The sequence below is a fragment of the Etheostoma spectabile genome, chromosome 22 (assembly GCF_008692095.1).
Source record: "Etheostoma spectabile isolate EspeVRDwgs_2016 chromosome 22, UIUC_Espe_1.0, whole genome shotgun sequence".
NCBI lineage: Eukaryota > Metazoa > Chordata > Actinopteri > Perciformes > Percidae > Etheostoma > Etheostoma spectabile.
The window spans coordinates 21,981,089-22,006,752 of NC_045754.1; the positions used below are offsets into that span (position 1 = coordinate 21,981,089).

The 25,664-nt window shown below is 39.1% G+C and overlaps 1 protein-coding gene across 2 annotated transcripts in view; it reads right to left on the reverse strand.

The window, feature by feature from the left end:
- The window catches only part of odad2 (outer dynein arm docking complex subunit 2), a 55,936-nt gene that overhangs the window by 20,332 nt on the left and 9,940 nt on the right, over positions 1-25,664 (reverse strand). For both annotated transcript variants that reach the window (XM_032503573.1, XM_032503574.1), the window contains exons 8-15: positions 23,496-23,719; positions 22,792-22,941; positions 19,435-19,584; positions 18,491-18,641; positions 5,436-5,582; positions 4,855-5,064; positions 2,739-2,972; positions 104-214 (exon numbers count right to left, since the gene is read on the reverse strand). In XM_032503573.1, the coding sequence (XP_032359464.1) occupies positions 104-214; positions 2,739-2,972; positions 4,855-5,064; positions 5,436-5,582; positions 18,491-18,641; positions 19,435-19,584; positions 22,792-22,941; positions 23,496-23,719 (1,377 nt within the window). The remainder of the gene's footprint in view (positions 1-103; positions 215-2,738; positions 2,973-4,854; positions 5,065-5,435; positions 5,583-18,490; positions 18,642-19,434; positions 19,585-22,791; positions 22,942-23,495; positions 23,720-25,664) is intronic.

The following is a 25,664-nucleotide window of genomic DNA, read 5'->3' on the forward strand; positions in this document are numbered from 1 at the left end:
CTCTTCGCCAAACTAGTCGGCTATTAGATCACGTGACACCTCTGATGTTGATTTTTTCATAGACTATGCGTAGAACAAACGCAGAAGTTTGGAAAACAGGTACCTTGAAGATTGCACTGGCACAGTGCATTTGTAACTCATCATTGTCACTGCTTAGGTTTTTGACCAAATACTTGATCATGTCCTCAGTCTGAATGGCACTCCTGTAGCTTTCCTGTAGTGACACAACAATTAAAAGACCACATGAACTGACTGACATGCACAAACAATTATGTCTACTTTATATTTTATGTATCAAGTATTTTTCTTTCTTTCTTTTATCATTATTTTCCACCCTTAAATATTTTATAATTTTGTATATTTTTATGTTAAACACTTTTTTACTTTTGCATCTCTTTTATTCTGTATGCATCATTTTTGGTAATCTGTAGACCCAGCTGCAATCTCATTAGGATAGTTTAAATGAGAGGGTTGTAGGATCAATTCATTGTTGCTTTGGGTCTTTCATTAAATGAGTGGACAATACAATTGTTTGAAAATCAACAGCCTTATCCTTAAATAAATCATTAGACATTCTTTACACTATTTATTTATCAATGCATTGTATTTTTAGTGTCTTATAGAATCAAAATTGTAGGTGATTACACAGTGCATGGCTTGAAAACTTAAGCAACATTAAAGGGCAACTACTATACAGCATTTTCAGGATTATACTTGCATTTTGTGTCTGTACTCAAACATGTTTACATGCTTTATCAGGGCTCTAAACCTAGAATACGAGCAGAATTTGTAAGGGTGTGACTAAAATCTTTCGCACCGGTGCATCTAATGTCCTCGCATCCGGTGCCTCTCAATAAACAAAGCAATGTAATTTATACCGGTACGGTTTAATGTTGCGTTACATGACCCATTTCATCTGTAAAGCCGTGCCTGTGTTTGTATCTCTCCTCTTACTCTCTGCGCAGCCCCGCCCCCATTCACTCAAACACGGCTCCCCTGCAACATGGAGAGACACAGCGGCCAGTTCTTTTTTTTTTCATTTTCGGCCTTTATTTTGATAGGAAAGCTGAAGACATCTAAGGGGAGAGAGAGGGGAGAATGACATGCAGGAAAGGGCCGGAGGTCGGAGTCTGACCCGGGACCACTGCGTGGAGGACTAAACCTCTATATACTGTATCTACCAACTGAGCTATCCGGGCGCCCTCTCTCTCTTTTAATCAATCTGTTATTGTTGTTGAAAACAAGTGAAGGAGCTTTCTCAGAGATACATATTATTTTTTAATTATATCCTAGGCTATTTATTTCAGACAATTTTCACTTACATGTGTTGCAGCTGTATATTTTCAATCTGGGAAGGAATTTGATGCTAGGGAGTGTGGCAAGCTGGTTTAGCCGGTTTAGGAAGAAGGCCAAATTACAGGTGTTGGCCATGTAAGGGGCATGCGACAGCAAGGGGGGGGGATCCGCTTTAAGACTTCGAGCTATGAAAAAATGTTAGGTCTCAGTTCAGGGAATTACTTTTAAACAGTAGCACTTTCTATTTAGCTTAAAATGTTTTAGTTTGGCAGCTCAGTGAAGCACTTTAAACGTTTTAGTTTTTTCAATAAATTTTTATATAAGTATAATTGTGCCTCAAATAAAAACAAGTATTTACCTACAACTTATTCTTGTTTACAATAATTTACATATATTATATATATATATATATATATATATATATGAATTTATATGGAAAAGGTGACCTTGTGATTGTGGCGGTAACGGCAACGCAAGGAAAACTTTGGGTGCACCTAAATTTAGTGTTGATGCACTTAAATAAAGTTAGGCGGACCAGAGTACCCAAGCTCCCAGTCTGCTCTGATTGCTCAGCGTGTTTCATGGAATCTCCGGAGCCTCTGCTCCGTGTTTCACTAGTTGAAGCTGGAGCTACTGCAATGGAGCAGGACTTTGTACTGTGATTAATCCCCATAAAGGTTTCTCAACCAAATATTACACAACCTGACATGTCCTAGTAGTAAAGGGGCCGGAATTTGGGCAGAAATGACCAGCATTGGCCAAGATTACAGCTATGTTGTGTTAGCACTTTTGACTGATAATTTATGGTTAAAATCTTTTTATGTATTTTTATTGACGAATGTTCTTATTGTTATTATTATTATTATGTTATTACTGATATGTTTTTTATCTTTATACTTATGTCTTTTTTTCTTGCTAAAACGGATGCTGGAATTCCCATCCCAAAAGGATTAATAAAGAGAAGTCGAAGTCGAAGTCGAAGTCTAAGCATGTAGCTACTTAATAGTTAGCAGTATGCTAACGTTAGATTGTAGTGGAACAAAGCAGCACTTTTTACCATCAAAAATTGCACATAAAGGCATTTAAATACTACATGAACAAAAAATGTTTCAGGAGTAATGTGACCCAGATTTGGGGAGAATTTAACCACAATGTTAGAACCACAGTGGCTTAAAAAAAAAACATTACAGTCCTGACTATCTGGAGCAGATCGAGGCATAGAAGGCTTACTTAGAGTTAAGGAACACTTAGCCGAGAGTAGAAAAACTGTTGAAATCGGCGCATTCAGAACAGTTAGAAATCTGAAAGTTCTAGCTCACAGGGATTTGTTTAAAATATGTTTACTTCATTACTTGAACATTTCGGCCATGTTCAACATTTAAATCCAACCTGATAACATTGTAAATATGACAGAAAACACAGAAAAGCATGTGGACTCTCACCTCTGAGGCACACTCCTGCAGGGTGCCCACCACAGGAATAAGCATATTCTCATGTGGAGACTTGAGCAGGCGTCCCAGCAGAGGGATACCCCCAGCCTTACGAATGGCCTCCTTGTTCTTAGTACTCTTGCTGCAGCTCCACAGTGCCAGAGCACCACAGCGAGCCACCTCTACATCCTTCTCCTGGTTTGCAGTCAGCTTGGCTAAATTAGGGACACAGTCCAGCAGCTTTACCTGAGCAGAGAGATGTGGGACCCAGACGTACATGTGGATAAAACAAACATGAAACTGTGTGTGAATGCTGTAATAGTTTTAGACAGCTGGGAGACTTCCTTTGACACACTGAGCTCCTCTCTTTTCTCCTCTATCTTTCCATTTGTGTGCATCCCAGTCCCAGAAATGCTTGTTACTAACCTAGCTCTGGGGAGTCATTCCCCGGAGTCCATATGTTCTTTTTTGCCCAGCATGTTTCCTTGGATCAGGGGGGCTCCAAAATTATGTTTGGAGCTGTCGCCATGGTCCTGCTACACGTTCTGCAATGCCATGTTACATCCTGCTACGCTCTGCGGTGCCCTGCTACGTCCTGCTGTGCCTTGTAATGCAGCACAGTGCCCTGCTATGCCATGAACTACTACAAAGAACTACTACAATTAGACATTTTCCTCATATCGTGCAGCCCTAGTTGCAGCTGTCGCCGTGGTCCTGATGCTCGCCCTGCTATGCCCTGTTACACCCTGCTACGCTCTGCTATGTCCTGCTGTGCCCTGCTGTGCCCTGTAACGCCCTGCATGTCCTGCTATGCCACAACTACTATTTCTAGTCACTGTTTCATTATCTTTATTGTGACTGTTATTACCACTCTTCATTTTAACCCCAACCGGTCGTCAGACACCCCCTACCAAGAGCCTGGGTCTGTCTGAGGTTTCTTCCTAAAAAGGAGTTTTTCCTCGCCACTGTCGCACTGTTGCTTGCTCTGGAGGGAACTACTAGAACTGTTGGGTCCTTGGAAATTATGGAGTGTGGTCTAGATCTGTAAAGTGTCTTGAGAGAACTCTTGTTATGAATTGATACTATAAATAAAATTGAATAGAACTGAATTATGTGCAAATAAGCAGCCAGACCACACATGTTTAGGCAGGAAACGTCCATACACACATTTACACACACTCAGTGAACCTGTCATAAATTCAAGGACTCTGAAAAGTTTGCTTGCAGGATTAGAGTGATAATGGATGGTTCCAGATGGGAAAAGCCAGTTGTTGGCTGTGATTAAGGGTGTAATTAAAATTCTATTACCACTGGGTCTGCAAGGATGAAAAAGCCAGAGATGCTAGGAGTGGAAAACTGTCAGGATAGATGTTGATGTTAGGCCTGAAAAGCCCAGTGTGACAGTTTATGGCCATCATTCAATGTTCTAATCCATAGTTCCTGGCCAGTGAGACAAAGCACGCAAAGCTATTACACACAGCACAGTTCAAAGGTGGTCTCATAGCATAGCGTGAAATTAATCTGCCTCCGTGAGTGACTTGCACATGAGAACATCCGATTTGGGACTGAGTAAAATATACAAGGAATGGAGGCTTTAATCACAGGTCCCTTTGTCAACAAACAGTGCAATACAGTTAAATGCAGGTCAGAGGATGTAGGGGACATTCTATCTGTTTTACTACAGCCCCCACTCTGCTGGTTTCAAAGACTGGGTAAAAAAGGATGGATGGGCCACTTTCCGGCAATTACATACAGTGTGAAACAGGCATGAATAGGTAATTTATTTGCTGTGCAGTTAAACGTAGTTCAGTAAACTCTGGATATGTGTTTTACACTTTAAAGAAAATAGTAACGGTAATACTGTATGTGGATAATCGCAATAAGCCACCATCCTGTTTTTCCAAAAGTTCCAAGGTGTCTGCGGTTTAGTTCAAAAACGTTTGTACTTAATCACAAATTAACTGGCACACACATAAACAGACAAGTGTGTAAATTTATAGAAAATCTGCCCCTATAGGACATTAATACAAAAAAATCAGATCTTCACATGGGCATTACAGAGACTTTTTTAAGTGACTGTTCGTTTTGCACTGAACCTGAAGTTATATAGTTCTGTGTTTATGCTCACCAGTTTTTTGATACCGCCATACTGCCTGACGGTTCTCCTGGCTCTGCGGAACCTGGCCACATTAGCGATGGTCTCAGCAGCTAAGGCCTTGAGGTCCTTGACTGGTGAGTCCAGTATCTTCACAATGCTCTGCATGCCTCCCATGTAAACAATGGCTCGACGAATTTGCACATTGTGACTTATCTTTCTCAGGATTTTCAGAGATCCAATCTAAAAACACACAAGATAAACATTCATACTTAGAAAGATATTTTAAAACTGATGGAAAAGAAATGGTTGTGCCTATTCTAACACAAGGTCTCTATCTGTACTAAGAGTACATACAGTAATATCTACTAGCCAAACATTTAACCACATTTCTACTAAAAACAGACAGGACAAAAAGCCATTATAAAATCAGGTTAAAAAGAACCAACGAGTCATTAGGACACACTGGAGAACAATTGCTACCCCGTGTCTTTTAAAGGCATACTCTCTACTCAGCACTGGTGCTGCTCTAACTGAAACACAGGCTGGCACACACGACCGGCAATGTTTATGCCTACATGTCAACCAGGTCTAGCTTTGGCACAGCTACTCACTTTGCATTTGACTTCATCTGTATCCAGCAAGTTAAGGAGGACTTCAAGGCCACCTACGTCCCGGATGGCCAGTTGGCACGTCTCCTGCATCAAATCAAAGTCCATCATGGCGCACAGAGTGAGCACAGTGGCCGTCTGGTTGCCTCCCTGAAATAATAATGGCAAACATGAATGATTAAAAAAGGGAGACAAAAAGAAAGAGAGGGGGGAGAAAATTACATTAAGCAACATTGAGCAGACATGAAAAAGAAAAGGGAGAAGGATTCAAAGCTCCCTCCGTTCCCCCACACTGCTACTCCCTCTGTTGTTTCCCCCATAATACCACTCCTGCTGGGGTTGTTTTGTTTAAACCACAGCCTGGTAAGTGTTAGGCTTTGTGTTGGTAAACACTGATGGTAAGAAATGTCTGCTAACAGAGCACTGAGCTCTGACAACAGCGCCAAGCCCGGAAAGCATTAGAAAATGCCCCTTGGATAAAAAAAAATAACATGTCTAGCACTGAAAACCTGAAATTAACAATAAGTTAGCATTTCAAATCACAATATGTTTTGACAGTTGCTATATACACACACATATCATTTTAGACCTGCAGTGATTAGCCACTTAGTAGCAACAACACTACTAAGTCAGCAAGTACTTTGAGAGGGGAAATTCTGTTCTTTGATTTAAATTCAAGCCCCTCAACACACATGGGGCAGAAAACTGATTATGTTTTATTACCACTCAAAATGTTTACAATAAACATTAAGACTACACAGATTTAAAAGTGGGCATATCTGGTCAAACCTTGCTGCACACTTTTTAAAATCCAATGTTTTGCTTTTTAAGAACTTTTAAAGGATCTCAACAGAGAAAAATTCATACATTTCCACAAGAAAACAAATGCACATTAGGGTTGAGCTTTGTGTTTGAGGGATATTTTTATTTTTAGAACTCCATACAACAATCATAGGCTATATAAAAAGCTATATAAAATCTCATAAATTAATCAAATCAACGGCAATGAACTGTTACACGTTACATTAGATAAAACTGTTAAAAAGAATTTGAATATCAATTTCAAGTTTGTTGGAGTTGTTAAGGCTGTTCTGGTGTTTCTCACTCACAGAGTAGGCTATAGTTAGGGTTAGGGGACACATGGTCTACACGTTACATTATATCTACCATTCAACAACTCAAAAAGTCAAGAAAATTGTTAACTCCAGCTATGCGGTCACTAAATTAAAAGTCCCCTCCTATACTTCACGTATTATAGCTTATTGTCCATTGTGGGTCCGTACTAAATACATAATTATCCAGATTCTATCAACAATCAGAAAAATAAATGCTTTATGTCTTTTCTTAAAAAAAACCTTGGCCTGTCTTTAGCTGAGCATCACCTGTTTGTTTTGTGTACTTCTTTAATCCTGTTTGTGAGAGCAGGTGGCCTGTGGAAAACCATTCGAAACATTACAAAAAAGAACGAGCTGGACTGAGTCTGGACCAACGACCAAACCATATTTAAATAAGCAAATTCTGTGGGGAGCTATTTCTAATGTTACTAGGTATCACCTAAAAATTTAAGACCTACCCTAATTTAAAAAAATAACGTAAAAAGACCGGAAATGTAATTTAAGACTTTTTCGCCTGATCGCATCCGGTGTGGCCGCACAGATTGAATAACATGGGCGCCAAAGGAAAATAGCTCCGCTTCACGGCACTTTACGGCTATTCGCGGTGTGTTTCTGCCATGACTGTATTTTACTTTTTTCTCCTATATTTAGTGTCCAAATACTTGTTGTCTTTTTTCAAATTCCCATCACAATGCATAAATCCACATAATATCCTAGCTGTGGATGGATGTTGACAGAATTATAGCACTTAAAATACCAGTCTTAGGGTTGGTGCTTTGAGATGGCATGCAGAAATGGTGTTTTTAAATTTCCATATTTAGTCTATATCATATGCAGTTGCATAACAAACCTTGTTGACATGGTTTTGATCATGAGAACGGGGGAAAAAATCGGTAGTCAGATAAAACTGAAGCTCATGGCTTAGAACTGCTGTAATACTAGACCTGCTACATGGCTTTGATATGTGACACTGAAAGATCCAGTCCAAAATCTCCTGGCAAGTGAACAATCAAATATTATTTCTTTTTTGCATTAGTTTGAATGTGCCACAGATATAATTCTCATCAAGTGTATTCAAGGACGTGTCTACTGTTCCAAGCTTCATAAGAAATTGTAAGATGCCAGGACCATCCTAAACAGATTATTTTAACCAAACATAAAAATGGAGCATGTCTTGCTATCAGCTACCCATATGAGTAGTAAATAACCCATCCCTTCATAGAAGGCCGGCCAGTACTCTGTTTCATGCAGCTGTCGGAGGAGCCGGCTCATCAGTGTAGGCCTTAGCAGAGTCTCAAGTGGTGTTTGATCATATCTCCCTCACAAACCAGTGCTCTGACACAGTAGGATAACGGCCACATGTGTTCTCCATATCATGATGCTAGCCTAAATTTGAACCATTTGCCACATTAACGGCAGTGGATCTACAGCTTCCTTTGTCTCCTTCACTCTCATTCTTCAAAGGATTCGGCAGGCGAGGTTCATACCTTGTAAAAACAACGAAAAAGCTATGTTTAGGAGTGATAGCTGGGAGAACAGGAACAGATCATGTGCTTTCATTTTTGTTAGCTTTGGTCTTGAAGTATTGTCGACATTCTTTAAAACATTGACAACATCTGAAAATCTTTTATGGTGAAAGATCTTTGACTCTGTGGACTGGCTTGGCATTTCATCAATCAAAATGCAATACCAACACTAGTTAAAGGGGAAATACGCTCTTTTTCATTATTCATAAACGTTTTCCTTTGGTTACAGAAAAACTAGTGGCCCAATTTAAAGAAAGTTGATGAAAACTGTAGCATGAGGCAAGAAAGGGCGGATACACAAAATATTTTTGCTCTCATTAACATTGGGAGATAGACACAGATCTCATGGGAGCTGGCGAGTTTAACATTTTGCTGCGGGTGGGAGCATATTAACTTGTATTACAACCACTGTTTGAAATTGTGATACTTTTCTTCCAATTGGGATTATTTAAGTAGTATCTGTTCCCGGATTAACAACAGAGCAAAAGGAGCCGCTCACCACGCCATCATAACCAGAAGTCCAGTATTATGATACTTGACCTAATAAGTCATTATAAAATGGTTTATAATGTGTTATGATTATAGTTATAAAGCGTTATGATTATTTATGAGTGCTTGTAACTATACATATAGTGCGTTATAAACAGTGAGCAGTGAGGGAAAAAAGTATTGGATCCCCTGCTGATTTTGTACATTTGCCCACAGACAAAGAAATGATCAGTCTATCATTTTAATGGTCGATTTATTTGAATACTTATTTATTTTAATACTTATATTTGAGTACTTGGTGGCAAAACCCTTGTTGGCATTCAAGGTCAGACGTTTCTTGTGTTTGGCCACCAGGTTTGCACACATCTCAGGGGGGATTTTGTCCCACTCCTCATTAAGGTTTCGATCCTGACATTTAGCATGTCGAACCTTCAGCTCCTTCCACAGATTTTCTATGGGATTAAGCTCTGGAGACTGGCTAGGCCACTCCAGGACCTTAATGTGCTTCTTCTTGAGCCACTCCTTTGTTGCCTTGGCCGTGTGTTTGGGTCATTGTCATGCTGGAATACCCACGACCCATTTTCAATGCCCTGGCTAAAGGAAAGAGGTTCACACCAAAGATTTGACGGTACATGGCCCCGTCCATCGTCCCTTTGATGCGGTGAAGTTGCCCTGTCACCTTAGTAGAAAAACACCCCCAAAGCATAATGTTTCCACCTCTATGTTTGACAGTGGGGATGGTGTTCTTGGGGTCATAGGCAGCATTCCTCCTCCAGAGCTGGCGAGTTGAGTTGTAATTACAACTGAGTGTAAATTGCAATTTTCCCTTGTGTGATTAATAAAGTATACATTATTATTATTAGTAGTAGTAGTAGTGTTAAGAGTACCATTTTGGTCTCATCTGACCACAACACTTTCACCCAGTTGTCCTCTGAATCATTCAGATGCTCATTGGCAACTTCAGACAGGCATGTATATGTGCTTTCTTGAGCAGGGGGATCTTGTGGGCGCAGTAGGATTTCAGTCCTTCACGGCGTAGTGTGTTACCATTTGTTTTCTTGATGACTATGATCCCAGCTGCCTTGAGATCATTGTCAAGATCCTCCCGTGTAGTTCTGGGATAAATTCTCACTGTTCTCATGATCATTGCAATTCCACGAGGTGAGATCTTACATGGAGCCCCAGGCCGAGGGAGATTGACAGTTTTTCTGTGTTTCTTCCATTTGCAAAAAATCTCACCAACTGTTGTCACCTTCTCACCAAGCTGCTTGGCAATGGTCTTGCAGCCCATTCCAGACTTGTGTAGTTCTACAATTTTGTCCCTGACATCCTTAGAGAGTTCTTTGGTCTTGACCATGGTGAAGAGTTTGGAATATGATTGAATGATTGCTTCTGTGGAAAGGTGTCTTTAAAGGGAGCACTCCCTTTAAGAATGTGCTCCTAATCTCAGTTTGTTACCTGTATAAAAGACACCTGGGAGCCAGAAATCTTTCTGATTGAGAGGGGGTCAATTACTTATTTCCCTCAATAAAATGCAAATCATTCAATCAAATCAGTCAACGTTTTTGACATGCGCTTTTTCTGGCTTTTCTTGTTGTTATTCTGTCTATCACTGTTCAAATAAATCTACCATTAAAATTATAGACTGATCAGTTCTTTGTGAGTGGACAAATTAAGCAGGGGATTAAAAACTTTTTTCCTTCACTGTATAACACATTGCATTAAATGCAATGTGCATTATAAAATCCTGGGGTTTAGCAGATATTATTCACTAGGTTCATGATCTTAGTTTAGCCTGTTAGCATGCTAACATTAGCTAATTAGCACTACACACAAAGTACAACTAGGCTGATGGGAATGTAATTTGTTTCGCAGGTAAATTGACACTGGTGATGTCAAAATCTTTTGCCAATCTATCGAGTAGATGTCAAGCTTTTCTTTGAAAAAATTTAACAGGAAAAGTCAGAGAATCACCAAAGTCATTAGAATTTATCTTCTAGAGCACATTTTGCAGCATTCCATCCAGTAGTTGTAAAATAAGGTATTTCATTCTGGAATACAAATGTCAACCTCATAGTGGGGCAAGAGAAAAAGTTAGGGGATCACCAAAGTATACGCATGTCTGCACAAAATTGAATGGCAATCAATCCAATACTAATTTAGATCGAACTATGTATTTCTCTAACTTTAACATTATTTAGGTGGAATCTTAAAATAAGCCTAGTGGGTTTTCTGCCTGTCCATGCACTGTATATTATTTATTATCTTTGCTTGTATATTTTTAAATGTGCAAATAAACTTAAAGTAAGACTCATAATGCAAAACAATAACAAGTGACAGAAAATCCATATCTACAGTAATGACATATTGTCAAAATTATCCCTAAATATTAATAATTATTACAACGACAGTCAATACCAATACTACTTTAAATGCTTATTGCCTTGTCTTATAGGCTTACATAATTAAAAATTGATTTAGAAGAGATTAAGCGGTATGAGGGATCCCATTCCATTCATGAGGTGAACTCATTATCAGCCACTTAAAGATGCTTTACGCATTTTTCTCTTCCTTTACTGCAGGTGTCTCCTTCTGAACTACTAAATAGCTGATGCCTTCACACTACTGAATGGAGGTCTTATTCTTGTGTGGTTACTCTGGAGCAGCAGACTGGATTCTGCAGACACAGACTGGCCTGCATGAGCCACTATAAATCACAGCACTAAGCATGTGGGAGCAGGAATGAGGTGAATAGGGCTGTCAATGATACTTTGTTGTTGTTGATATCAGGCCCTTTTCTCAATTTCTTAACGTTTTGTTGTAGATATGTTGTGCATGAGTGGCTTGGACTGTATGCCAGCAGTGGTAAACATGCATATTGAGTAGAAGTACTAAGATACATGAGATTGTGTGTCTGCAATGCTGGACTGGTGACAGGTAGACTCAAGCCACTGTCAGCGCTTCATAGAACTTAGTGCAGTAAGAGAGAAGTAGCGGGTCTTGGCAGAGTTTGACTCATAGAAGATGCATGAGGTTTTATACTTCTCTGCAGTCTACAGCAGACTTAGAGGGAAGGCTACTAATGACAAGAACAAACCCAATCTCCTGCTCTATTATGGGAAAGGTAATGCAGGGATATAATTAATGATTACTGCTTGTTTCTAACTCCATATTTGACATAGTATCTCCTATAACATAAAACTTGATCACTTAATAGGTCTTTATGTCATGAAATGAGTGCAGTGCATGCTGAGCAAATGTCTAGTCGGGTCTTTAATTGAAAAGTTGCTTAACTCATGAGAATGAAGTTATGCAATTATTCTTGTAAATTCTCCAGATGTTGTAAATGCATTACTGGTTATAAAACTAAATGTTTTGATTGTTGCAGTTATTAAAACAAGCAGCAAAAAGGCTTAACTACTTAGAATATAATTAGCTACAAATTCACTTCTGTTGAGAAAATGAGCTAATACTGGCTCTTGTACAATGGAGACAGGATACATTTTAGTGTAGCAATTAGTAGAATGGTTCTCATGAGAGAAGCCCAGGGCAGTAGTACTGTTACTGTCCAGCAGAGGGGGGGCAACCTTAATGAGGGCTGAACATAATACCATGTGTGTCCTCGCTCAGTTTGTTAATCTACAGACATTTAAAGTAAACTTAAAGTAATAGAAACAAAAACAATGAGAAAAGGTTGCAGCAATAGAAGTACTTTTTAAAAGCAGTCAGGTGAATGATTTCAGTGTGACTGATTAGAAAAGATGAGAAAAAGCATCTGTGCGGTAAAAGAAAGAAATTATGAATATTCTAAAATGGAAATTTTGAAGATTTTTTACAATATTGTAATGTTTATTAGTTGACTAGTAACATACTGCATATCCAACACAATAATTACATTTGTGAGAATATGAAAATTGTTGATGTTTAGAAAGCCACAAGCCAACCTAATTGATGGCAGCAGGAGAATATTTTAATAATTTAAACTAAGACAAAATACTCACATGACATTTTGTGGCTTAGTTGCTTAACTTACCATGTGAAGTTATTCAGTACTATTAGCAAAGTTGTTAGTTTGCTTGTCTTGTTTCCAGTCTATACAAAAGGCCTATCATTTAAAGAATACAGCCTATAAAAAAATATACGCTTAAGTATGGTATACAATAAACATGTTTGCTTATAATGTGGCACTGATGCATTACAGACAGGATGGTGAATTATGTTAATACTCATTTTCCATGTCACTGTGTTGCAGACATACATACACCACACAAATACACACAAGTATACCCATGCTTGCTAGACACAGACTGAAATCTGCATGCTGGATTTTGTGAGAGAACATGTAACCATGTAAATTTTTCAGGTACAGACCTCCAGTCATACAAGTATAAAAACAAACACATCGAAACCCTGGGCAAATATTTCTACATAAATAACATTAAAACACAAAACAGAACATCCAATGTATCGCTTTATGAAAGTGTTAAACTTCCTAGAGTACAAACGGCTGTCTATAGTGCAAGGGAAAGGGGGAAAAAAAGATCTCCTAAAATAAAACAGATATTTAACTTGGCTCATGGTAAGTTTCAGCGTCTGATGGTAATGATATTATAAAATGACTACTGGACAAACCCCATAAATAACTGTGCTGTGTGGTTTCCAGACAGATAAAAAGCTGGGGCATGTTGGTTACTGCAGTGCTGCATCTTGTTGAAGCAGGAACGCTCACACAAACCTAAAGCTCACGCCACAATCCCGCTGAAAAGTACAAAATATACAAACCAGTGAGGTTTTTTTTTTAATCTGAATTTGCGTCTTTCATATCATTTACATCTTCTTTTTTTCCTTTATGGAACTAGTTAAAGCCTGCTTTCAGAGTGGGAATTTCCTTCCATTATGTTCTGTTTTGCTAAGCTAAAAATATCTACCGAGAGTTGAATTTACAGCAGTGTTTTCTATGAAAGATTTACTTGGTTGCACTGTGAACTAGCTACGTAAACCCTGGAAGGCAAGGTGAAAAAAAAAATGTTTCCGGTCATCGTAGGCCAAAACCTTTGTTTAACCTGCATAAATTTAAAGTTAGGTTCTGGCCACAAATAGTATCTCCTACGTAGGAGAATCTATCTCGTACGTACATCTTCAACTTTTCTTTAAGCTGTTTTCAAGGCAAAACAGCCATGCTGAAGCAAAAAAGGATTTTGGTTAAAATGTGTAGATATATTGCACATGGCTACTTTATAGTCACTAGCATGTAGTCTAGGGCTGGGACAATTCATCAACGTAGTCAACGTCATCAATTACATAATTGCATCCACACAAACAATTTGCTATGCCGCGTCATGTCTAAAGTAATATGGTAATTGCACTTTTTTACTGTAAGAATAAAGGGAGAAGAGCTTGGATTTTAAACAAGAGCTTATTCCTTATTTGACCTACCACTGTTAAAAAAACAAATACTTTTTGCACTTGCTCTGTTTACTTTAAGTTTTTATTTTTGTATTCCTCCTGAAAGTGACTTTATTTTGTTGTTTGATTGATAGCCTACGTCTGGCTTCAGGCTGCACTACAAATTCATTTTACTTGAACAGTGCAGTGTTTAACAGTGTTTGTAATGCAGTGGTTCTAATACTTATAAGTATTGGTCATAAAAAAAAGACTTATTGGCGGCCTAATTGTTGTATTGTCTTTATTACAGTTTTAACCAGCATGTTATTGAGAAAGTGTGACGGTATATGATCAATTGTACAACGACTTTGTCTTCATTTATGGGTTCAGGAGGCACTGTCACCATATTTAAAACTCTCCTCTTTATAAAGCTTATAGTTAGGGGGTGAGGAGTTGCAGCGTTTGCCTAGACCGACGTGGGAGGGTGTATAGCTACAGACACGGCACCCGTTCTCTTTTCTGCTTCTCTTCATAATCGTCAGATTCATTTACCTTATAATCAATAATATTATCAAAGTAGAGAGAGGCAGGCCAGTACAGCCCAATCCGGTTGGGGAGAGTTCTAACCCGACCAGGCTCCTCCTTTTTTTAACCTGTGTTTCTTAATTATGCCGTTATAGTTTTAGACTGCCAGGGGACTTCTTTTGACACGCTGAGCTCCTCTCTCCTCTCTCTTCTCTCTTTTCATTTGTGTGCCTCCATGTCCCAGAAATGCTTGTTACTAAGCTAGCTCTGGGGAGTTTTTCACCGGAGTCCTTATGTTTTTTATTTTTGCCCAGCATGTTTCCTTGGATTAGGAAGGCACCGACATCATGGTTGAAGCTAGGGCTACACAATTAATTGCAATTGTGTCAAAATCGCAATATGGACGCAGGGGGCGCAATATTTGGTAATGGCAAAATGTGTGTCAAACCCTTCTGAATGAAGTATTGTGGTGCTGCAGAGACGTACCGGCCTACAGATCCTATCCTACAGACTAAAGAAAAAAATCTTACAGTTATTACAGATCCTCGCAAAAATGTACACTATAATCATTTTAATTTCTTTCAATGTTAATAATTTTTAATGAAAATGAGAATAATTCTACAAAAAAGATCATTCCCTCCAACATTGTAAATACTATCGCAATATCAGTCAGAATAATCGCAATTAGACATTTTCCTCATATTGTGCAGCCCTAGTTGCAGCTGTTGCCGTGGTCCTGATGCTCGCCCTGCTATGCCCTGTTACACCCTGCTGTGCTCTGCTGTGCCCTGTAACGCCCTGCAGTGCCCTGCTATGCCACAACTACTATTTCTAATCACTGTTCCATTATCTTTTATTGTGACGGTTATTGCCACTATTCATCAAACCCCCAACCGGCCCGCCAGACACCGCCTACCAAGAGCCTAGGTCTCTCCAAGGTTTCTTCCTAAAAGGGAGTTTTCTTCGCCACTGGCACACTAAATGCTTGCTCTTGGGGGAATTACTAGAATTGTTGGGTCCTTGTTAATTATAGAGTGTGGTCTAGACCTAGTCTATCTGTAAAGTGTCTTGCGATAACTCTTGTTATAAATTGATACTATAAATACAATTGAATTTATTGGCAGCAGTTTAACTTGGTTTAACTTTAACTAACAACTGTTACTGTGTGTAAGATGTCTTTTTAATTGAATGTAATTAAAAAGATGAGAAGGTATAATTATTACAACTGTTTGCTATTTTGAAGTGGTGAGTTTACAGCTCACAGCGATTTACGCAATTTTGTCTGCGGCTTTCATTGGATATCCACTGTAGCTAGCATACGTTAGCACACACTGGCTTGTTTAATCTAAAATTTCTATGAAACAAAGTGCATTTTGCATTTTGCAAGATTATGTTTATTATTATACAGAATATTATACAGAAACGTCCAGAAAAGTAATGGAAAGTGCTACTGAGGAATCTATTACAAGTTAAGTGGTAATATCCTGGTAATAAACTGGAAAAAAAATAGACTTCCTTTTACAGTCCAGTTTCAACTTGTTTAATGAGTTTATGAGAATATATTTACGTTCCGTTTATGTTTTTCAATTTTTTTTTGGGAACCTAGACTGCACAAACAAAGGGAGTAATCTATTGCAAGTTATGGTAATATCCTGGCAATAGCCTGGAAACAAACAAGACTTCCTTATATTTTAAATCAAAGAAAGGTTATATATGTTTTTGGTTTGCTATGGTTTCTTTTTCTTCTTCTTTGGTTTTTTGGATCCTGTCTCGTCTTCTCGTGTTTTTGACTTAGTTTCCTCCCCGGTCTTGTTTGGTAGTCTGTCTTGTATTCCCCTGTGAGTATCTGTATGTTCGGTTGCCTGTTTTATTTTGAAGGTTGGTCTCTGTCTTGTCTTGTCTCTAGTTTTCCTTCTCGCCTGTCTGATTGTCCTGCCCCGCCCTAATGTGATTCACCTGATGTATTTAACCTCTGTATTCCCTTTGTCTTTTGTCAGACCATTTTTGTTCCTTGGTGCCATGCTGTTCATCGTCCTGTCAGGAGTTTTCTACGTGTTGTTCCCGTACATGTACCTATTTTTCTCCATGTGTTTTTCCCTGCCGTTGTTCCATGCTTTTGCTTTGCTTTCCCCCCTGGGCCTTTTTGGGATTGTTTTTGGATTTTGGGACTTTGTGTGGCTCATTGGATCCTGTGTTTTTTGTGGACTTTGTTTTTTGTTAATAAAGCCTTGTGAAGGTCTCTCTCGCCTGCTGCCTTCTCTGCTTTACATCATCATCACATTATAGCCGTGAATAACTTTATAAAACTAAATAATTAATTGGAAAGTACTATCTAAATTCATATAAAGTACACAATAAAATGTGGGCAAAGCTGTTACGAAATAAACCCTGGATAACTAAATTGGTACATTTTATTGCTGGGTAATTGAGAAGATATTTCTAGATTAGATGCCTATTTTCTTAGGAAGTAAACAATACTAATATAAAAGTAAATACTTGGTAATTAGGGGACTGTAAAAGGAAGGGTTATCATATATTCAGCTGTGATAAGGTTGTGTGTGTTTTGTATGCAAACATGTAACTGAATAGATACAGACATTAAAAGAGTATTTTCTTATTGCACAAGTGGTGCAGGGGTGAGAAGATTAACTGAAAGTGGCTTGGAGCGCGCACTTGCGTGTCACTGAAGGAGTCAGCAGCTGCATGCGCCTCAGTGACGAGAAGCAGAGCACACAGAGCAAAAGTCTGTTGTACTGCTGCGCGCAATCTCAACTTCATAACAATTCTCTTGTCAAATTGTTTTGTTCCACCACAAAGGCAACCCTTGCCTTGGTTGAACTGGCCGTGGCTTGCTGGTCTGGTGCGTGAGATTTATAGACTGCCGGGGTGGACACATCATGCTCCGTCTGTGGGCTGCACACTGAATTGCAGGTGTCCTCCTATGTCAGAATATATTCTTCTATCTCAATTCAAGTATCGCAAATATCAAATATCTGTGTGTACATGTACATGCCCATGTGCGTGTGTGAGGGTACAAGTGCATGATCAGAGATCAGTAATGATCAGTAATGTTTTGGTTTTGTTTTAGCCAGTGTTTCACATTAAAGCCACAGAACACAAATCTGTTTGTAATATCAAGAAATCCCATACTCTATAGAAAATATGTAATGTAGACTATCATTACACATTGATATAACTTTGAAGCAGCATTTGAGGTATTTTTACAGTTAAATAATCGGGGACAGGTTTGCAACATTCAAAAAAAAAAAAACTGTCAAAATAGAGAAAACGCAGTCTGTTTTAATATAATCTGTTTGAATGATACTGTCCAGATAAATAGATAAAAGGGACCGCTGAGGGAGGTAGCGTAATTTCTGAAGTCAAGTGGTCGGAGGTATTCTCAGCCAGTCTGGGTCATTGGAGTTTCTGTCCTCTTTTCCTTCCATGTTTTGACACGATAATATTCACCATATGACCTGTCAGACCTATCACAGGCGCGCTTACTTTTTATGCTTCTGTGGTGTGGGCAAACAGTGCCAGCTTTTTAGCCTGTGCCTTGGCTCACACGTGCAACCAAACAGGCCTGTGTCAGGAACCAGAATCCACAAGCGGAGGCAACAACTTCAATAAGCATCTTCCCACGAAGCGCCGCTTAAAATATACAGTATACATTTTATTTAATCTGACATCCTCTTGATATAGTATAACTGAGGCAAAACAGACAGTGGGATTATTTGATTGGAAAGTTACCTCTCATGACACTGGCTATCTTAAATTCTCCTGCACCTCCATGACTTAACATCATTTTCCATTCCAGATTTTTGAAGTTTGAATACTGACTCAGAACAGCCTCAACATTCATGAACAGATGACAGGAAAAGAGAATGGACTTTTATTGTTTCCTGTCAGTTGTGGCCTACTTTAGCCTGCAATAGTACAGCTCTCTGTACAATCGCTATTTTGTGTTGAAATTCATGAGAGGAAGGAAACAGTGGTGTGCAAGGTAACATTCCCATACCTTGAGGTACTTGACCAGTTTGTGGATCTGCCAGTATTCAGGCAGGTCTGTGTTACTCTCTGGACAGCGCTCCGGCTGCTCCTCCTCCTCCTCACTCTCAGATGAACTCTCACTGAAAGCTTCCACTGGCATGGAGCCTGCTGGGGTCTTACTGAACAAAAAAAGAACAGATATAACCCTGTGCCTCAAACCCCAGATAACAATCTACAAAGGTGTGGGATAGTGTAACAACTAGACAATCCATAGCCAGACAAAGGGATGGAATAGAAGATCATAAAATCTCTTTTTCCTGTGTTTTAAATTGAAAAACAGCATGGTCATCCCACACAAGGAGACCCATTAAGGATTTTGAAATGTGTCAAGTGTCAAGTTTGAACTTCCTCAGAATCTAAGCAGCAGGAAAATAAAGATTGGAATAATCCCACGGGGGAACTGGAGTCGTCATCATCATACACGCTACCGATGCTAACAGAAATGCAGATGGCTTTTTAAAGTTTTTCGATAAATATGAAAATTGGGCACTATGGAGCAATGAAATCTGGTACAAGTTCAAACGGGGCCCCTAAGGGACAGTTCCCATGTACATACAAATAGCATTTAAAGGGGCGCTTATTATCAACAGGAGCCAGTCTATATGAGGGAGTATTTTCCAGGACGCAAAATGATAAACACAGAATCTTCACAAAGCTGCCACACTGTCCTGTGAGGTGTGCAGTCATGACTGTGACTGAATGAATGCACCCTGGGCTATTTATTGCAAGTTCTTTACACTAACTGATGAGCACCAAAGAACGTTACTAGAGAACTTGAGTCCTTATAGATTCTGACAAGCATTTAGCTCTTATCAGTTCCTAAATCTTGTATAGACTCACTCCCTTTTCAGAAAAAGAAATAGTCCTAGATAGAATGATTCTGACAAAGGAGAAATAATTAGGGACACTTACATTTTCAGGGAAGAAAGGCGTCCAGGTAAAGAGGAGACAGAGAATTCTGCCTTCATCTTGCTCTTGGCTTCTGATCCCAGCTTGCTCTTCTGTATTTCACCAGACTTCTGCTCTCCAGAGCTCTTACTGGCTTTCTTTTCCTCAGCTTTACTATAATGATGTGAAATAAGAGTCATTATGCCTGCATTTATTTAAAAAAAAGAAGAAAAAAAAAGGTTATTTTCCTAGCATAATCATAATTTAATGATTTGAGACAAGGGTGTCCCAACATGAGCAGATACTGGCTTGTACACTGGAAGGAAGTTATTCGTGGTAGCAGGGGAAAGCCAGGGGAAAGGCAATATTATCAGAGAAACATTCCATAAACTGTTTTGTAGATGATACCCAATTATTAGAGTCTCCAAAAGTAGAAAGGAAGCCAGAGCCTTCAGCTACCAGGCTCATCTCCTGGGAAACCAGCTCCCAGTTTTGGTTAGGGAGACAGACACTGTCTCCAAAAATAAGGAGTAAGCTTAAAATGCTTCTATTTGAAAAAGGTTATACTTAGGTTTGCATTGGACCAGTCCTTAGTTGTGCTGCTATAGGCTTAGACTGCTGGGCAACTTCCTGACACACTGAGCTCCTCTCTCCTCTCTCTCACTCTTCATCTCTGCATTCACGTCCCATTAAAGTAATATTATGAAAAAAAGAACAATTTTTGGGGAGGATTTGGGGTGTTATTTTGTGTCTCTGGTGCTTCCACACACATACAAACTCGTTCACCATAATCTATAAAAGAACTACTTCCATGTCCCTGTTCTGCAGGTATTCCACAAGTGCCCCTCGTTTAGAAGAAGTCTCCCAGCTAATCATGCTTTGGACTGACCAAAGTTGTAAAAAAGTTACCGAGTGGATGTGAGCCTTACCTACCTACTGCGCATGTACAACTCCCAAGACAGATAGTATAGAAGTGAAATGTCTCACTCTGTAACTAAAAAAAGTTAGATGTCTCACTCCGTAGCTAAAACAGAGACCCAAACACACAGGGTGAAAACAGGATCTGCACTAATGTGCAGTTCAACAAAAATATGGTGTTTTTAGAATATGAGACCATGTAAACCTATTCTGATACAAGTTCAAAATACAATTATGACCCTAAAAATGAGCATAATATGGGGTTTTGAATGCACATTATTAACTTTGCTTCTTCCCTGGAGTTCTTGTTTTCTTGCCTTGAAGATTTCCTGGGACTATGGTGGCACCTGGTCTGTGACTGCAGCTGCTGCTGTGGTCCTGCTCGATGCCCACTGCTTCTACTTATGAAGCTCAGCCTAAGTTCATTCAGAAAGCCTACTATGCTTCACATTTCTCTCCCAAGCTAATATGCTGCATTGTCATCAGCTGAATGAGGGTTGTTACTGTTTCAGAAAAACCAACCAGATTTTGCCACAATCTCTGTGAGCTATCGTGTTGGTGCATTCAAACTTTAAATCTGTCTACTCTTTGCTGCTGTCAGTTGCCATGGGAAAATCAATGTGACCCTCCTCCCATTAACCTCCAGTTCCCATCATTTCCAGTGCCCAGGGTTCCTCCATCAGAAGCCCCGCTTCACATCACATCCATTCAGATCTTCAGGCTTCCTTCATCCCTTCATTACCTCCACCAGTGTCTCAACTCCGTCAGGTGGATATTACTATATATCCACGGCCTCTATGCTTCTTACAATTTAACATTGCGATAGAGTCTAATCGCCAGGACTCTAACATATCAACCTATTATGCACCATGTTCCTTTAAAGTGCTTATGTTATGCTTTTTGGCTCTTTCTTTTTTCTATTATTGTGTTATATATCTTTTTTGTGCACTTCAAAGGTTTACAAAGTACAAAAGCCCAAGGTCCACCCCAAAGGGACTTACCATCTCCAACAATAAACACTCTTCACAAACTATTGTTGTCCAGTATTCACTTCCATGATGAAGGTGCGTCACTTTGTAAAATGTTATATTTCTCGCCTAGTGCTGCTGTCATGCTGCTGACACTAGCATGACACTCCGTCATGCTCTGCAACGGACAAGCTAGCAGTACTTACTGCCCATGTGCAACTCCCAAAAATAACGGAACAGAAGGGAGATGCCTCCCTCTATAGCTAAAACAGAGGGCTCAACACACAGGGTGAAAAGAGGAGCTGCAGCAATGTGCATTACAACAAATATATGGTGTTTTTGAAAATGAAACCCCGTATACCTATTCTGGTACAACCTCTAAATACAATTATGAACCTGAAAATGTGCATAATATGAGTACTTTAACTTGTTTTCGCTCTTAAATGAAGTCTCTTTTGATTGAATTATTATTTAGTCATATCTTTACTGTTACTATAATTGCTGCTGTTCAATCATGTCATTTAATTATACACACTGCAATAATTATAATGAGTCATAGTTCTGTATGACTTGTAGATAGGTATTAATCTCTCTCTCTCTTTCTCTCTCTGATTGATTGATTTTGTTTTATTATGCTTGTCTACAGCAGTTAGCAGTTGTACAGAAAAGTACAAGTTCCAGTACTTGACTTGTTTACTTTTCGACTTCACGTCTTTGTCACCCTGAACGTCTCATTAAAGGATAGTGCACAGTGACCTCCATGTTTACTTCCGTACGTCAGTGTGCTGCCTGTGACGCCTTTAGCACATGCGGGTCACCTCATTAGGAAGACAGCCAGGACGTACAGTGCATGTGTGAGACAGACGGACGGACTGTTACTGCCCAGCCGAGGGGGAGCTGCCTAATGAGGGCTAAACACAATACCATATGTGTCAAAGTCCCAGCTCAGCTTGTTAATCTAAAGTACTTTTACATTTAAGGTAAATAGAATACAAATAGTAATAGAAAGACAATTCTGAAGCATTAAGGAAAGGTTGCACTAATGGTGACACTTTTTAAAAGCAGTTTGGTGAATTATTTCATTGTGACTGTTCAAAAAGATGAGGGGAAAAAAATAGAAATTATGAATATTGTCAAATGTAAATTATGAAAATTTTTACACTCAATATTGGAATGTCACTTAACTAGTAACATGCTGTGTATCAGACGCAATATTTACATCTGTGAGAATATGAAAATGGTTTTATGTTTAGAAAGCCACAGGCCAACCTAATGAGAGCAGCTGGAGAATATTTTGTCTGTTACAGCCAAAGGGAAAGAAAAAACTTCAGTACAGTGGCTAATATTTGCAGGTTACACTTTCCACTACAAATTTTACTCAGCATTTAGCTCCTATCAGTTCCTAAATCTTGAACAGACTCACTCCCTTTTCAGAAAAAGAAATAGTCCTATGTAAAAGGATTCTGACAAAGGAGAACTGATTCGGGACACTTACATTTTCTGGGAGGAAAGGCGTCCGGGGAAAGAGGACACAGAGAATTCTGCCTTCATCTTGCTCTTGGCTCCTGATCCAAGCTTGCTCTTCTGTATTTCACCAGACTTCTGCTCTCCAGAGCTCTCACTGGGTTTGTTTTCCTCAGCTTTACTATAATGATGTGGAATAAGAGTCATTATGCCTGCTTCTATTTTGAAAATGATTATTTTTCTGACATAATCATTATTTAACAATTCAAGACAAGGGGGTTCAGCTGGCATTTTTTTTTAACAATTGAGATACTTTTATCTTGAGCCAGTTTCTCTCTTTCTTCAAATGGGTATAGTTATCACAAGGTACAGCTGCAACAGCTCAGCTCTTGCTAGATCTATTTATCAATCAAAGACCATATGTGACAAAGTTTTGGGGGATTTTTTTCCCCTAACATTTCTGTCTGTAATTGGGCAGAAAAAGTTTCCACACTCTGAATGTATCCATTAACTTAGATCATTGTGTATTAAGGAATATTTTCACTTGCCCTAAAATGTATAACCCATATAACCATATCTTTATGTTTGACAGCTGGCAGACTCACTGAGGACGAAGGCTTGGCATCACTATCATGTAAAGCTCATCGCCCCAATAAGAGGGATTCCCACTATGCACAGTACATGGTGGCTTGAATATATTTCAGGTCACATCTTAGGTAAGGAATCACCACATACCCATATGGAGACAAGAGACCAAATTTCCTCCATCTCGGACATGGTTCATATATCTTCACGCGGACGCGGCCTGCCATGTTCAGCGTATGCTGTAGCCTCGCCTTCTCATGCACATTCTTTTCCTGTTGCTCGTAAGACCTCTGGGGTTGGCCTTGTTCCTCCACATCAACCAATTCCACATGCTGGATCTTTTGTGTTGATGGAAGTTCTTCAACTGCAAAATCCTGTTGGTAAGTGGAAAAAGACAGACTGGAGGGTGAGGAGAAAGATCTCTTTCAATTCACACCACAATTGTGACATACACAATACATTTTGTTTGGAAAACCATGTGTACTGTTTTTTTATGATGCTTATTAAAACAAAATAGTGACTCTGATTTTTACCTTCCTGTGAAACTAAACCATATTTTTCACCTATGGCTCTTTCTTCATTATTTGAGACACATTACATATTGATGTCTGACAAAGTGTTGCACTCCAAGAAGAGGCATATAAAAACTAGCAGTATCTGTGACACATGAAAAACATAAAATCCACATAAAAGCCCTTTCTCAACAATAAGCAGACCTGTATAACAATTTGGTCTATATAAAGGCATTGGAATAAAATGACACTTTCCCAATGCTTTACACAGCAGAGGTTCTCCTCTGCTAATTGGCTGAACAAATCAAAAACGTTTATTGTTTCTGTACATTTCTCCACCTAAAAACTTGCAGCTTGGCACAGACAAAGTAATGCCTTTGTGTCACTGTTATTCAGGTTTTTTTCTGAAGTTTTGAAGGTCTTTATACCAAACTTTACAACCTATATACCAATGCCAATAAGACACATACGAAGGGTTTTCAGGCAGGAGAATTTTTAATCACAGACACCTGCTGCGCAGAAATAGTTCAGACTGTCATTGGTTGTTGTTAGGGGCTCAACATTTTTAAGGGCAGGGAAAAAGAATTACGATCTATTCCTATAGCTTGTGTTCGCGCACAAGCTGGAGCCAAGCAGGCTGAATTACTTTTCCAAAGATTTGTTTTTAATAAAACTTGTGACCTGCTTTTGGAAACATACAAGTCAATTCACCCAATCACAGACCCACAGTCTGACTTTATTAGACTAACCAACCTTTAATTCTAATATATGTGAAATGGATAAAGTACATGCACCGAATACACAGAAGGGAACACTTGACATTAATGAAATGCCACAGTAAAAAAAAACTATTACAGGTGCCTTTCTGCATCTGAAAAGACTACATGCCTGGAAACAAATGCTGTGTTAAATAGGAGTGACGCCCTAATTTCTAAATAAAAATGTAAGATTAAGTCATTAGAACTTTACTTGATCCGACTGTTAAAACCTAAACTCCAACTATTTACATGTGTTTAGGGTAAACTTGTTTCTAATTACTTGATTGGTACTGATGGAAAATCAGCGGGGCAGCAAAACTGAAGCCGTTGGCCATCAAACATCTGTCAGTGGCAAGATTCAAACCATCTCTACTGACTGATTATGACAGTAAGGCAGTCTATATTAGTTTCAGGATGTGAATAATGAAAACAAATCTACAACCCAGGGAGTTGTTGCTCTTCAGTGAGTGTCTTGTGCATGCAAATACACCACATGTTCAATTTCCAATCATGCTGTGATGTCAAACCGAATCCACAACACTGAACAGAGAAGGCGAGTCTGCTTCCTCCCTGTGTTGCAGCCCTGGTCTCCTTTGGCTGCCTCTGTTCATTTGATTGAGGCTGTCTAATCTAATAGAACTGCTAAAAAAGACCTGCTTCCTCACTTTGGAAACAAGCAGATATGTTTGGAGATTAAGTGTTGTTATCTTTGGCTATTGCCTTCCAAGTTTGAGCTCTCTGCATTGCAATCAAGGAACTGAGCCAGAGCTATGCGAGATTGTGTTTCTGATGGACACTGCTGTTATTGCTTTCTCAAATTAACACGGGAATGGATCATATCCACAAGAGTGACTGCAATAACTTAATATCTCAGACATATAATGCATAATGCACTACTTGATTGCTGTCGTCAGCAATCAATCAAATAAATTTCCAAGCAATGCATTTTGAAGTTGACCCCATCATATGAAGGTGAATAGCCCAAATAGAGGCAAAGAGCAGAGAGAGTGAAACAAAAGTTTCAGGACAAGGCGAATCACATATCAAAG